The sequence below is a fragment of the Mastigoproctus giganteus genome, chromosome 6, assembly GCF_048544385.1.
Source record: "Mastigoproctus giganteus isolate SK-2022 chromosome 6, ASM4854438v1, whole genome shotgun sequence".
NCBI lineage: Eukaryota > Metazoa > Arthropoda > Arachnida > Uropygi > Thelyphonidae > Mastigoproctus > Mastigoproctus giganteus.
The window spans coordinates 202,293,751-202,307,704 of record NC_143580.1 but is presented as its reverse complement, the minus strand read 5'-3'; the positions used below and the strand labels follow the sequence as shown (position 1 = coordinate 202,307,704).

The 13,954-nt window shown below is 35.6% G+C and overlaps 1 protein-coding gene across 3 annotated transcripts in view; it reads left to right on the top strand.

Annotated features, from left to right (window-relative positions):
• LOC150084881 (uncharacterized) overlaps window positions 1-12,338 on the top strand; it is a 150,017-nt gene extending 137,679 nt beyond the window's left edge. For all 3 annotated transcript variants that reach the window (XM_090376682.1, XM_090376680.1, XM_090376679.1), the window contains 6 exons: window positions 1,369-1,683; window positions 6,108-6,524; window positions 6,724-6,934; window positions 8,522-8,643; window positions 8,972-9,186; window positions 11,973-12,338. In XM_090376682.1, the coding sequence (XP_090232808.1) occupies window positions 1,369-1,683; window positions 6,108-6,524; window positions 6,724-6,934; window positions 8,522-8,643; window positions 8,972-9,186; window positions 11,973-12,032 (1,340 nt within the window). In that variant the 3' untranslated portion in view covers window positions 12,033-12,338. The remainder of the gene's footprint in view (window positions 1-1,368; window positions 1,684-6,107; window positions 6,525-6,723; window positions 6,935-8,521; window positions 8,644-8,971; window positions 9,187-11,972) is intronic.
• Window positions 12,339-13,954: the final 1,616 nt, after the last annotated feature.

The window sequence follows — 13,954 nt, the reverse complement described above, 5'->3', positions numbered from 1 at the left end:
AAGGTCTTACACCGGGGAAAGTAATCCCAAAATAACTTACGCATACTTTGTGGAGTTGAACTAAAGTCAGTAGTGGAAGAAAGAAACTTGGGAACTACGATACAGTAGACATGAATGCATGAAGTTCTCCGAGCATTGTAGACAGGTTGCAAGGAAGGCCCATGGTGTCCTATTGATGATTTATCGAACAATTGCTAGTAGAGATAGGGACGTCATTATCTCATTATATAAGGCTTTTGTTAGACCAAACTTGGAATATTGTGTTCAAGTATGGAGACCGCACCTAAAAAGACATCGAGCTTCTTGAAAGGGTCCAAAGACAGGTAACTTGCCTGATGAGATCAGCAAAAGGGCGTCCATATGAAGAAAGACTTCGAATATGTGGGTTGCACAGCTTGGAAACTAGGCACCTTAGAGGAGACTTGATTGAGGTGTTTAAGGCTCTGAGAGGCAAAAGTAAAATGAATGAGGACGAAATTTTCGAGGTTATAAAGGACATATTAAGTTAAGGGGAGGGAGATGTTTAGACTGGATGAGGAAGTTTTATTTTAGTCAGCGAGTTATAAATTACTGGAATAAGTTACCTACATGGGTGGTAGAGGCTGACAGTTTGGGGAAATTCAAAGGTTAGCTGGATAGTTACGTATGGGAGGAGGATTAACATATAGGTTAGTGCAAAAGCATCATTTTAACGTAGCCATCTATCAAAGTAGTTAAATTAATTAATTAAATTGGCATCGTTTTCGTTATATCTCATATTGCGAATGCCTTCACAACGAGTTGCCATGGTATTGTACTACCTCGAATAAGTAACACTTCATCAGTGGAGAAGACTACTGTTACTTATTCTCAGCAGATACCACCACTCAGACGGCTCCGTTTCAAAGCTTGTTTGTATATGTGTAGGATAATAACTATCCACTTGTCCCTATTAGACTTAGAAAAAGCAAAAAGTAGAGGGAAAGGCCTTTGCCCTTAAATATTTTATGGTACGGGAGGAGGGAAACGCATAGGTTGTCTATTTCTTTTTCTTTCATTATTTATTAATTATTTATTTATAATTTTATTATTATTATTTTACTATATATATATATATATATATATATATTTCTTTTTGGCTGGTGTAGCATAAGCTTTAGGCTTCCTTGCACCATATGGTCATTACTAATACTAAATACAAAATTTATTAACCCATGCGTTGATCATTCGTACTGCAAAATGGTTCTATGATTTTCCATAGAATCATTTTGCAAAATTAATTCAATAAATGTGGCCTGTAAAGCAGTATAGAAAGTAAACATTTTATTTATTTATATATTTATTTAAAGGTTCAGTTCACTAGCATATAACTACATAATTATTTTCCAGGTAAAGAACTTCAGAATGTCAGTGTAGTTGCCCTCAACTCAACGACAATTAGAGTTCGATTCACTCTACCTTCTCTAATGGTTGGATTACGAGGTCATGCGGAACTTCACTTCACAACTGACCATTCCATTCCTCGCAGTGAATGGCACGTGCAGAAATTCGCTAGGCCGAAGAGACTCTTTGATACCCCGAATATTGAGTACTACATGTCAGGTCTAAGACCGGACACCACTTACTTCTTCCAGCTGCTCATTATGGTAGAGGCACTAAGGGAAGGACCGCAGAGCGAAGTGTATAAACTTCGTATGCCTCCAGGTGAGTAAAAACAACGTTTTTCTAACTAATTGTTTCAATTTTATTTTACTTTTACAAAGGCAAAGAACGAATAACTCATGTTTCTATAACTTGGATGATATTGGCTTTCAGGAGTAAAGCAACATAGTCAAGAAACCGAATATTTCAAAATGCATCATCGTATTTTAATCAAATTTTAAAACGATATATGATGGGATATGAAACAAATGTGCTGAAATTTATACAGAAATCTGTAAATAATTTATTGATTGATGAATTAACGATACGAAAAACCAACAAAATTTGAAGCATAAAGTCAACTGGAGAATTAGATAGTATGAAGCTTCTACTTTAATAAAAGGGGGTAGGTGTTCTAAGACAATCTTTTTTTATTAGTTGTTGGCGCATCGGCTTCTGTAGCCATAATGCACCTCCCAAAGTTTTTGCAATTACTGTGATCCAAGCCCGAGGGGGGATTCGAACCCGCAACTTTTGGGTTGCCAGGCAAGCACTTTACCCACCCAGCTGGCCCGGTCGATCTAAGACGGTTCACGATAATAGGTAAGTGCGCCGGAGGGTAGTCAGGATTAAATAAGGAATAAAGGGGCGTGCCCTAAATATGTTATACGAATGTGGTTTTGTACCCATTCTGACGTATGCTTCTGGAGCTTGGTTTTTTCTATTTTCAGCTCAGAGGTTCGCTCTTCTAGGTGTGACAAGGGCTTGCCGTACAGTGGCACTGATACTTTACAAGTAATTTCGGGTAAATTACCTGCCGACTTATTAGTAATAAGATCTGGGTTGAGATATTGTCTGAAAAGAGGCATTCCAACTGAAATTTTGGGCAACCGGTCGTGCTCGGTGATGGGGGACCGCATTCAGTTTCCATCAGATGGTTGCTGAGAGGCGGAGAATAAATGATGAACTCATGAATATCTGGCAAGACAGATGGACCTGTTCTGAGTATGGCAGAGTGACGTTTGTATTTCTGCCCTCCGTCTCGACAGTAAATTTTAAATTGCGGCCGTGGCTTCAGTTTAGTTTGAATGCGTGCTTTCTTCTCACGGGGCATGGCTTGAGGTCCAAGCTGAACCAGTTTGGCTTGGTTCCCTCTGGTCTCTGTGAGTGCGGGACGGTGGAGACTGGTCTTCACGTTGCCCTCAACTGTTATAATTATTTGGATATAAGATATGAATTAGAAAGAAGTACTTTTGTGTTAAATGATGGTTCTCTTCCAGAATTCTTTTTAGATAAAAGTTTATTAAAATTGTTTTTAGAGTTTATAAATTTTTAAAAGAGCCGGAATTCTATCTACACACGGCATACCTCCGCGAGGTCTGGATGGAAACTGAACACTTTGAACAGAGTAATGCACTGTTCATCTCCTTCAGGCTAAACTGCCGTGGCTCTTTGCTGGTCATGCTTAGCACTTCTTCGGTTTTATTTAAAAATTTTAATATCGTTGTTTAGATTATAAATTTAATAAATACTGTGAATATAATTCATTCTACCGTATGAATGAAATGTAAATATTGTATATTGCTACATATTTATTATATTTATCCGTTTTTTATTGTAAATGTTTTATGTATATATTTTATATATTTTTACAATTTGAAATTATATTTTATATATATATTTTGAAATTTATAAATAACCCTTGGTAGCAATAAATTTCGTGAATGAAATTAGCGCATATGGACTTCGGTCCTGGTGGCGCCTTTTAGGGAAGTGCCTAACACGTCCATGTCCAATAGGTAAGTGCCTAGAAGAGAATGACATCATTCAAATTTGCTTATGAAACAGTTTATATAACGTAAGTTATAGGAATCCTTTCAACTAAAGCAACTTTAAATGTAATTTTACTAGATATATCTTTAATTTTATACGTAAAGGTTAGGTTAAACATTAACACTAAAATTAATTATAGTCCGATAGCCATAATTACTATTATTACTAATCTAATATCAAAACCAGCAAATTTGGCCTGTTACATCGTTTGTTGTATGATAAACAGCCTAAGATGGGCATGGCTTTTGGGATATTTTCAAAAAAACTTGAAAGCTAAACTTAACTATTTAAAATGCCTATAGCAACACGTGTTCTCCGTGACAGTGGATATTTTAATTTTCAGCCATATTCAGTGGATGATTTTAGTTTTCAATGGGTATTTTAATTTTCAAATTGTTGAAAGATTTTCAATAATCGCAATAACAAAGTTTTTAACTTCCGGTCTTAACAGTTAAATGTACACCAACAGTTTTAGATTTTCCAACATTGACTCACTTTATTGAAACTTTTATACAAAGATTGCATAAAAGAGTATTCCTATTTTTAAATTATTTTGACATTTATTTTTCGCACCTGACAACGCTTTTGAAAACTTAAAAACTTATTTGTTCAATAGTTCCAACATGCGAAAAATTATTCGAGCGCATTATTCGAAAATGCATTCGAGCGCTTTTATTTTCTGTGTTGATATCAATAAAAAGTCTGGACTGAGACGTATGAAATATGACATTTATGGAGGGGGAAGTCGAATTATTAAACACTTTTTTATTTATTTTAGCTGATTGTGAAGCCACAAATACAGTGTTATTTAGTATAGATTTCTGTAGAGATTTGAGTCAATATACACTGAATGATCACGAAATTGTCACCATCTACCAAATACCGTGTTGGGCCACCGTTCGTACAGATAACAGCCGATATTCGCTTATGCATCGACTCCATTAGATGCCTGAAGACGTCCACAGGGATCTGCAGCCATTCTGCCTGCAAGACTTTCCACAGTGTTGGAATAGATGACAGTTGTATGTCCATACGCCTCACTTTCTTTTCCAAAACATCCCCCAAGTGTTCAGTTGGATTAAGATCAGCCGAATTTGGAGGCCAATCAAGATGGGTGATATCTTCACTGTGTTCCTCTAACCGCTCGTGTACAGTTCGGGCCCGATGACACGGCGCATTATCGTCTTGGAAGATCGCGTTTCTGTCTGGGGAAAAAATGCAACATGACAGAGCGCACAGTATCTTAAGAACTTCCTAAGACCGCACTAGTGAAATGTTGGTCCATATGCACCAGGGGTCCTAGTTCTTGCCAGCAAAACATGTCCTATATTAAGCAGGTACCTGCCTGAATAGTGGGGGCCTTACACGATGGGTCTCATGGACTCGTGTTGCTTGCGTCACAAACGCGTCTGTCGGCTTGTTGCACCAGATATTTGGACAACCCCATACGTCTGAATGCGCGGCGCATCGTCATTTGGGATATTGTTCTTGAATTCCCCACTGCGATGTCAATCGTCGCACAGTAACCTGCCGTTGAGTTCGTACAACGCGCTGTACCCTTCGCTTACCAAGAATATCCATCTTGCGTAATCCTTTACAGTTCTCTTGGCGGGAGATGGTTTGACCCGTTCGATACCATTCTTTATAAATCTTAACCACAGTGGGCCATGAGCAAACCGAGAAGACATGCTGCATATGGAAGCATCCGATGTACGAGCTCCCACAATCATGCCCTCCTGAAACTCCATTATATCTTTACCACGTCGCATAACTTTGACTCGCACTTTGACTTGCACGACCAGATGCAAATTACCGTTGCTCTAGCGTATGAAGTTGTTGGGCTTTTTGTACTGCGAGCTATGAGGTATAGTCCATTACGGATGGGGTTGTCACAATTCAGTGATCACTGAGTGTATATACTAAGGGAAAAAAAAAACGATACGAAAGTGGTTTAAAGGAGACCAGAAAGAACTTGGTGTATCTTTATTGTAAATCGTGGAAATTTTCAGGACAAAGAGATGATATATAATCGCAATTATCTGAGGTTCGGTTATTATTGGCAGAAAATCTCCGATATCTAGAAAATCTTTATTATATTTATAAAAAAAATACACGGCGCACTGAGAAAGAAATATTCATTTTTAGAGAAATATCTGTGATTGTTTAGATAGATGGATGTTGCACGTGGTCCTGAGAATGATTCATTTTTGTCTGCTAATATATTATTTTTCGTATAATGTAAGCGTAGTTGTATAATGTAAACCCATGTTCGGTTCTTCTAAATTCCATATAAACTTTTGAAACTTCATCCTAGCACTTGTATTTTCTACATATTTCTCTCATACAGTTTATATCTCTCTTGAACTATAAATTTTTTCCGAAATTCTCCGCATTTCAGCAAGGAACGGAAACAAAACAGAAATCTGTGTTAACCAAATGTTCAGTAAATCTTTGAAGAGCAGCAACTTCTGTATATGAAATAATTTTGGGTAATAAAAATATCAAATGAAATATTTGTCAATAGTAATTAGCGAGGACAGTCATCCGAAATAGAGGAAAACGGTTTAGTAGAGTTCAGCATATGCATCGCTTTAAATTATTAGAGTTTCTTTCACTAATCTGAAACAATTCCCCTACCCTCTATTATTTTCCAGTGATGACCACTACCAACAACAACATGATAATGAGTACCAGCACCAGTATTCCTACCTCTACGACGGCCACGACCACGACCACAACCACAACTACAACCACTCTTCCTCCTGTGATCAAGCTGGACGCTATGCTGACTTTGGAAAACATCACAGAAAACAGCGTAAAGCTCACTTGGCGGCCGTTCAATGCTGATGAGAAGAAATTAATTGATGGCTACAGGATCAAGTATAAATTGGTAGATGAAAGTATGGATCAGTGGAAGACGTCACCTATGATTCATCGAGACGTGACATCATATGTACTGAGAGACCTCATGCCCTCCGAAACTTATATGATTGATCTTGACTTTACCACTCGGGACGGTTTACAGACACATCTAATGTCAGGATATCCTGTGAAAGCGAAAACAGTAAAAGGTGAGCCAAGTATTTTTAAACATTACGTATTTTCAAAATTTTCAAAACGATATTTTGCCATATAGCAAGAAGTAAAAAAAAATAATGAAGCTTTCCATATGGCAAAGTATTCTCTATGATATGTGCTGTGAAGCATAAGCTCATATGCAAAATTTCGAACTGTTTCCAAGATATTTTTCTTAATTTCTCTTTCTTGAAGATGCCTACGACTTTAATGTATCTTTAAGACAAGAAAAGATCACTTCTTTTGGATCGGAGATTTCTTTACATGGAGTACCAGAACCATTGGCTAAGTACGTACGTGTGGCCAGAGTTAACTACAAATCAGATCCTGAAGGAGAGCAGTCCGAAGTTTTCAAAATTCCTAAGGATGGAAAAATTACACTAGAGAGTTTGAAACCAGGCAAAAGGTTTGTGTTTGGAGTTATGCTGTATATATTTTTAAAAATTTCATTTTATCATAAAAAGCGCAGCGAAATTCTAAAGTAAAATTTGGATTATATTATTTCGTGTCTCACATTAACATGGCAAAACTAAATGTCATCCCGTGTTATTGAAGTGCGAAAAACCAAGATAACTTGAGTTTTATTATAGCTTAGATATTACCCTTAGTCGGAAATCACACTGCTGCCAGTGCCAGGAGATTTATTTAATGCTAGAGGCGGATTATACACCGAGTGCCCGTAGCCATGTGTATAAGTTGTCCACTTCCCACATATAACTATCATATATTCCAATCCCAATAAGGAATCCAGAAACGTCGTCAATTATTAAATAATCTTATTTTGTAGGAGTTGAACTTACTTTATGTAATCACGTGGTTTAAACTTTAAATAATAAAAAAAAAAAAAAAAAAGAAAGAAGAGTTACCTTTATGTGACCTAAGAGGACAGGGTTACGATAACGGAGCAAATATACATAGAAAGCATATAAGTAAACGCTAAATTTTAAAATCCTGAGAGTTTTAGTATTAATATTAATATCAATTGAGGTAAATGATGCAAAAAAGCAAGCTCATACAGCATCAATTAAAAAAAAGTCAAAACTTCTCATATAACCTGTCCATCCCTTCTAACAGTTTGTCTTCCTTGAACTCATTCAAACTATCCACTCCCACAATAACAATAACAAACTCCCACAATATCAGATGGGAGTTTGTTCCAACAATCAACCACCCGCTGGCTGAAGGCATTCCGTACATAAATCCTGCTACACCATCCTCCCTCAGTTTGAATTTATGTCCCCTCATATATGTAGTCTGTGCAAGATGAAGGATTCCATCAACTTACTCAATCCATTCAAAGCCTTAAAAACCTCATCAGATCTCCTAGCAGGCGCCTAGTTTCCAGGCGCTGCAGTTTGCAGAAGTGAAGAATACCCTTTTGTTCCTCTCACTAATCACGTTGCTGTTGTCTGCACTATTCCAACAGATCCACATCCTTCCCCAAATTGGCCTCCAGACCTGTATGCAATGTATACTTAGATGACCTGCATACTTAAGATGTCACTTGACCATTGCCTTATACAATGGATAATCACTTTCTTTATATCGCTTGTGTTGACCATTCATTAAACTTAGTAATATATTGTATACGACACTTTTGGAGCCATCTCAAAATTCTAATATCAATGTAACGTTTCGTCATGTAGTTTGGATCGCTAGTTAAAAAAACAACTACAACCACTCTTCCTCCTGTGATCAAGCTGGCGCTATGCTGACTTTGGAAAACATCACAGAAAACAGCGTAAAGCTGTTTTCTGACGTTCATTGCCGATTTGCATGTTGCTGTACAAGGGCCGATTTCCGTGTTAAAAACTGAAAAAGTTATTTCAGTTTTTTACCATTAATCTTGTAATTTAATGAAAACCGATTTCCGTGTTAAAAACTGAAAAAGTTATTTCAGTTTTTATACCATTAATCTTGTAATTTAATGAAAACCATATGGGCCATCGGCAATAAAAGGAAACCCTAATTTTTTTCGCTTCCCATTTTTTAGGTATAAAGTATCTGTGGATTTGTTCTTGACCAACGGCAAAACGTTAACAGTAGATGAAGTACAGTTTATTACAAAGGCAGCCCCACCTGAAGCTAGGAAGAAAAAAGAAGAAATGACAACAGGTAGCTATTGGGTTCATTTATGCTCAGTTACATCAGTTTTAGATCTATAAATAAAAGAAATCTATAAGAATATACAACTGCTCATTTGCAATTCTATCTACAAAAGCGTGACAACGAACGTCTTACATTTTAAATAATGCAACTAATGGTTAAAATGCTGAAATAGCTGCACGAAAAACATAGAATAAATAAATATCAAACCACTATAAAAATAGAATTTCTTTCATTAGTGATCGTGGCATTCAATATTTGTGGAAATGCAGTATACATTTTTCAAGAGTCTGCAGCATATTTTCTAATATTTTTCTATTTTTACTTTTACTTTCAGCAAACATAGCCGAAGCACTTCAGAGTCCCGATGAAAATCGAGATCAAGATAACAAGGCATATTATATAGCCTTAATCGTAGTGGCTATAGTAGCAGCCGTAGCTGGTCTCGGCTTTATCGTTCTCCTTATAATTCTCCTAAGAAAACAGTCCACAGCTAAAGCTCCTATCACACGAACAACATCTGAATCTGCTTACGACAATCCTACTTATAAGGTAAGCCACTACTCACTGGGAAACCGAGAGAAAACAAATTTATTTCCATGATATTCCAATAGCATTTTATAATCTACTTAAGAAGGATAAAGTTACTCTGTCTCCAATCCTACGGAGAAAGCACGAGTAACAATATCACTAGAAGAGATATACAGAATATAATACTGTAATTGCTTATGTCTGAAAGTGTGATTATAACACAACAATGTTAAAATACTAATAAGGTACTGCTTAATGTTACTCGAGAAAATTCGATCTAGTACGAGGGGGTATCAAAAGGTTCGTACCCCGACCTAGATAAAACATCAGTAGGAAGATGTGAGACGGTTGCAAAGGTTGAGCAGCTGGTGCTGAGTGACAGACGTGTGACAATTCATTTCATCGCAATTGCAGTGGGAATTAGTTATGGGTCTGCCCACAGCATTTTACATGACCATTCGCACATTTCTAAGGTCTCCGTTTAACATGACCATTTGCACATTTCTAAGGTCTCCGTCTAACATGACCATTTGCACATTTCTTGGAACCCATATCCGCACGATGGGTTCCAAGATTGCTGACACCTTTGCAGAAGCAATGTCGAATGCAATGTTCGCGCCAATTATTGGATTTGTGTAATGCGGATGTTGACAACTTTTTTGATCGGTTGGTGACAAATGACGAATGCTGGCTGTACAATGAAGAAACCATTGCGTGGACGCCGCTTTGATTCGTCTCAGGAAATCATCAATGAAGTGGAATTGTGGTTTCAGGCAAAAAGTGCGGACTTCTATCATCAAGGCATTAAACAACTGATCCATAGATGGGAGAAATGTGTTACATAGAAAAGTATTAAAGTTCCTGTGAAGTTTCTAGGTAAGGGTACGAACTTTTTGATACCCCTTGTACCTCAGGCCATATCGCTTTGTAAATCTAAACGATTTTGGAGTTAACCGCTTGCTTACACACAACAACATATACATTGCACAAACATGGCACTATACTCACTTCTGGCTATCTTCAAGAGTTCTCTGTTCATCACAGAGTATCATGGCGGAGTTGAACTAACGTTCAGGAGATCCTACATAAGGTACAACACGATACAACCTCATGTACAGCACACACAACCTCTTGTTAAAATGTTTTTTTTTTATCGTTTTGAAACATAATTTCAAAAAACTGTTGAGCAATGCAATGTTCCTTTGGTCAAGCTACCCTTGGGATTGATGGAAATTTGATCAAAAGAATTGTTAGATCACTATCTACATCAATGTAGTCAAAATTTTGAATCCAAACAATATCCTCGACTTTACCTTAGATGAAAGAAGGGGACTACTTGATCAGAAAAACACGCTGGATTAACTACCGCAATGATTCGCTACCTCTCGTCCGTCCAGCTGAGGGATTTTTTGTTTGGATCCAAACATAACACTCCACCTACCTTTGGAAAGATATGAACTGAACATTACTGTTGCAGTAATCCAGTACCCCGGCACCTGTTAAAAATCGAAAATAAACATGATTTAAAATTTTAACATACTGGGGATAGAGCCAAAGATAGCTGCTGAACTTTCCTCTTAATGAAAGAGTAGGCAATGCAAAATTTGTTTACGCTTACTCCAGCGAGAACTGAGGATTGCAAAAAGTCAGATCAACAAACAGTGTTTCCAAATTACACATATATTAAAATACGTATATGAGAATCGCCCATGCTAATGACCAAAACAATAATTTTGAAAAAGACTCTCCTGTCTCTAATAGATATCACCATTAAAAAGTTTTCTGAATTCTTATGCAAAATTTAATACGTTTCTAGAAAAGAATTATCCCGAAGTTCACTGACTATTTTATGGGAGAATGCTCCCAGGTTGGTTGTATAGTTCTGTAATTTTGTCTTTCCACTCTCCATTTGAAAATTCTTTATTTGACTATATTTAACATCCCCAAATGGACGAATCTGGACTTTAGAAGTGTTGTGTACTATATATGGTTTAGGTCTGAAATTTAATACCAACGTAAATATTAATTTACAAATTGTGCTTGCGCAACTGAAATTTATTTTGAAAACTTCGGCCTCAACAATTAGTTCCCCCTTCAATCTGAAAGAAAATCAGTGTCAAAATTCTCTCATATACAAATAGAATGAGGGTCAAAATTTCTGGTGATTTGTCATGGAAAATAACCTGTAGATATAGCCACTGCTGCTTTCAAAGTAACTGAATTCAAAAGTTAGTTTTGTTTTTCCTAATGGCAGTTTGCTATTGTAACTTTGCACCCAGCTGTCTAATCTCGCAATGGTAAATTTGTATGGAGTTTGCAAAAAGTTGAATACTGTAGTGGTTTGCAGTTTTAAAAGCGGACGATCCAAATATTAAAGTCCATTAGTCCTGCTGTACCGGTAATAATTGTGTCTCAAGTTTTTAATAATTATAGAATCGTTTTGATATCAATATTTCTCATTTTAAAGTTGAAAAACGTTGAGGAACCAGGAACTCCCATATAATATTCAGACTTCTTCCTGAAGAACGTTTTTGTTAAGAAATTAAACAGAAATCGAGTGGGTGCTAGGAATGAAGGGCAACGTATCGAGCTTTTCGAATAAATATATATTCTGCCATTTTTATAATATATTCTCTCATTTTTAAAGTTAAACAATGAATGAATTTTAAAGTAAAAAAGAAAATTAATAATTAAATATTCTTAAATGATAAATACGTTTAAATTATTTATTTGTAAAGACATAAAATAAATGATTAATTCTTAAGAGGATATTTAATAAAATGAAACAATTTTATTTCTTCTTACAGACATATGATGTGGAGCGATTCGAAGATAAGAATTCTGTACAGCAGTGTAACAACCAATAAAAAAACGTGAAAAAAAGCAAAGGAACACGGAACTAAAAGAACTTGAAGTACTTAAAAAGATCAAGACTTCCCAGTGGGAAGTTAAACAAACCTGTATATAGTTCGTGTGAGAGTATATTTTTTCTACCATTCGATCTAACGTGAAGATATTGTCTCCGAAAGCACAGTTTGTTATATGTCACTAAAAAATGTAATATTTTGCTTACAAATTTTGTACCGCACATCCTGTAACCCGTCTTGCTCGTTTGTTATGTAATGCTGTTAATATGGTTACACTAAAGTCAAAAATTTTACGAAAAAAGCCAAGAGAAGCATATAAATGTAACAAAAAAAAAAAAAAAAAAAATAGCAGCTATCATTTCTAATAATATCAACGTTTTAAATTTAATTATTTAAACTTTTCGGCGAAATAAATACCACATGAGCTTAGAGTTCATATGATATTCCTTCAAATAGTTTAAGTAATATTTATTCTTCTTATTGGTAAAAAATAACAAAAAAATCGTAAATAGCTGCCAAAAACAAACATAAGCAGTTAACTGCCCGCGCCTGTCTGCAAATATTTAATTGACTAATCTTAACGTTATGTTTGCCAAAAGTAGCCAATGTTATATTATTCTTTCTTTTAATGTTATTTTAATTATGGGTACATAGCAATAATATGAACATTAAAACAGAAAACTGCTCGTATGAAATACCAGCATATACGGTTCATCTTAAACTCGTACAAAAATTATAAATTGGAATATTATTTAAACTGACATTACTGCGAAAGTATGTGCAACCCGATAAAAAACATTCCAGATAATAACCAAATGAAATTATATATGCAGTATATATATATATATATATATATATATATATATATATATATATATATATATATATATCCGTTTGGAACTTTGATCTGATAGAGTTTTTTACTTAAAATAAAATAGATGAGTAGCGGATACAGCACTATTATTTTATAGTATTTATGTAGTTAATTTATTTAGGAAGATTCAGTAAGATTTTCCTTCTAACGAGATGCTAGTTTTCAGGGATAACCACAATTCTGTCTTTTTGATTACAGTAATTAAACATTATAAGCACTCGATGACATTTTAGAGATGTGTATATTTTATTATTCAGTTTGTTGACGCTAGATGGCGACACGAACAAATGTTGTTTTTGAGAGATATAAGAAAAATGCATGACATTTTTGTTCTTTTTGTGAATATAAAATGGAATTGAAGTCTACTCAACTTGTTTGGTCTCAATAGACACAAATTTTTATTATTAATTAGCAGAGTATTGTGGCCAAAAGCAAGTTAGTCCGACATAGTAAATAAACCCATAAACAATAATGTATTAATAATTAACTTTTTTATATTTTAAATGTACAGATAGAACTGTACATATTGAGTTCAGTGGTCGAGGTAGAAGGGATAATGATTGCACTCTTATGTCTATAGTTGTGAGGCTTCAGTTCTGAGATCCGAACTGGATCTCGACTGCTCACTTCAGCGTAGTCATGTGGTGAAAAATAAGGCTCGGTTAATGCATGAGCCTATCTCACCCTTAGGTACTAAAAGCTTACACCTAGCCTTCAGAAATGGCTTCCCTGAACAGCTAGAGAGTAGTTAGAGGGCAATGTAATTGTATATATACAACACAAAAAAAAGACTGGCACTTCAATTTAGCCATATGTAAAGCACTAGTTACGAACGGTAACGTACCGCCATCTACCGTCAGTTACGTGAACTACGCGTTGAAACGAGTTCCTGCTTTAAAGTTGTGGGCGATGACACCAACCAGCCAAAATGCCAATTTGACAGTTATTACATGACATGTTGTAATTAAAAAAAAAATATATACTACTGTTGATGAAGAGCAGAAACTTTTGTACACATTTTACCAGTTGTATAAAGTGGCAATACTGT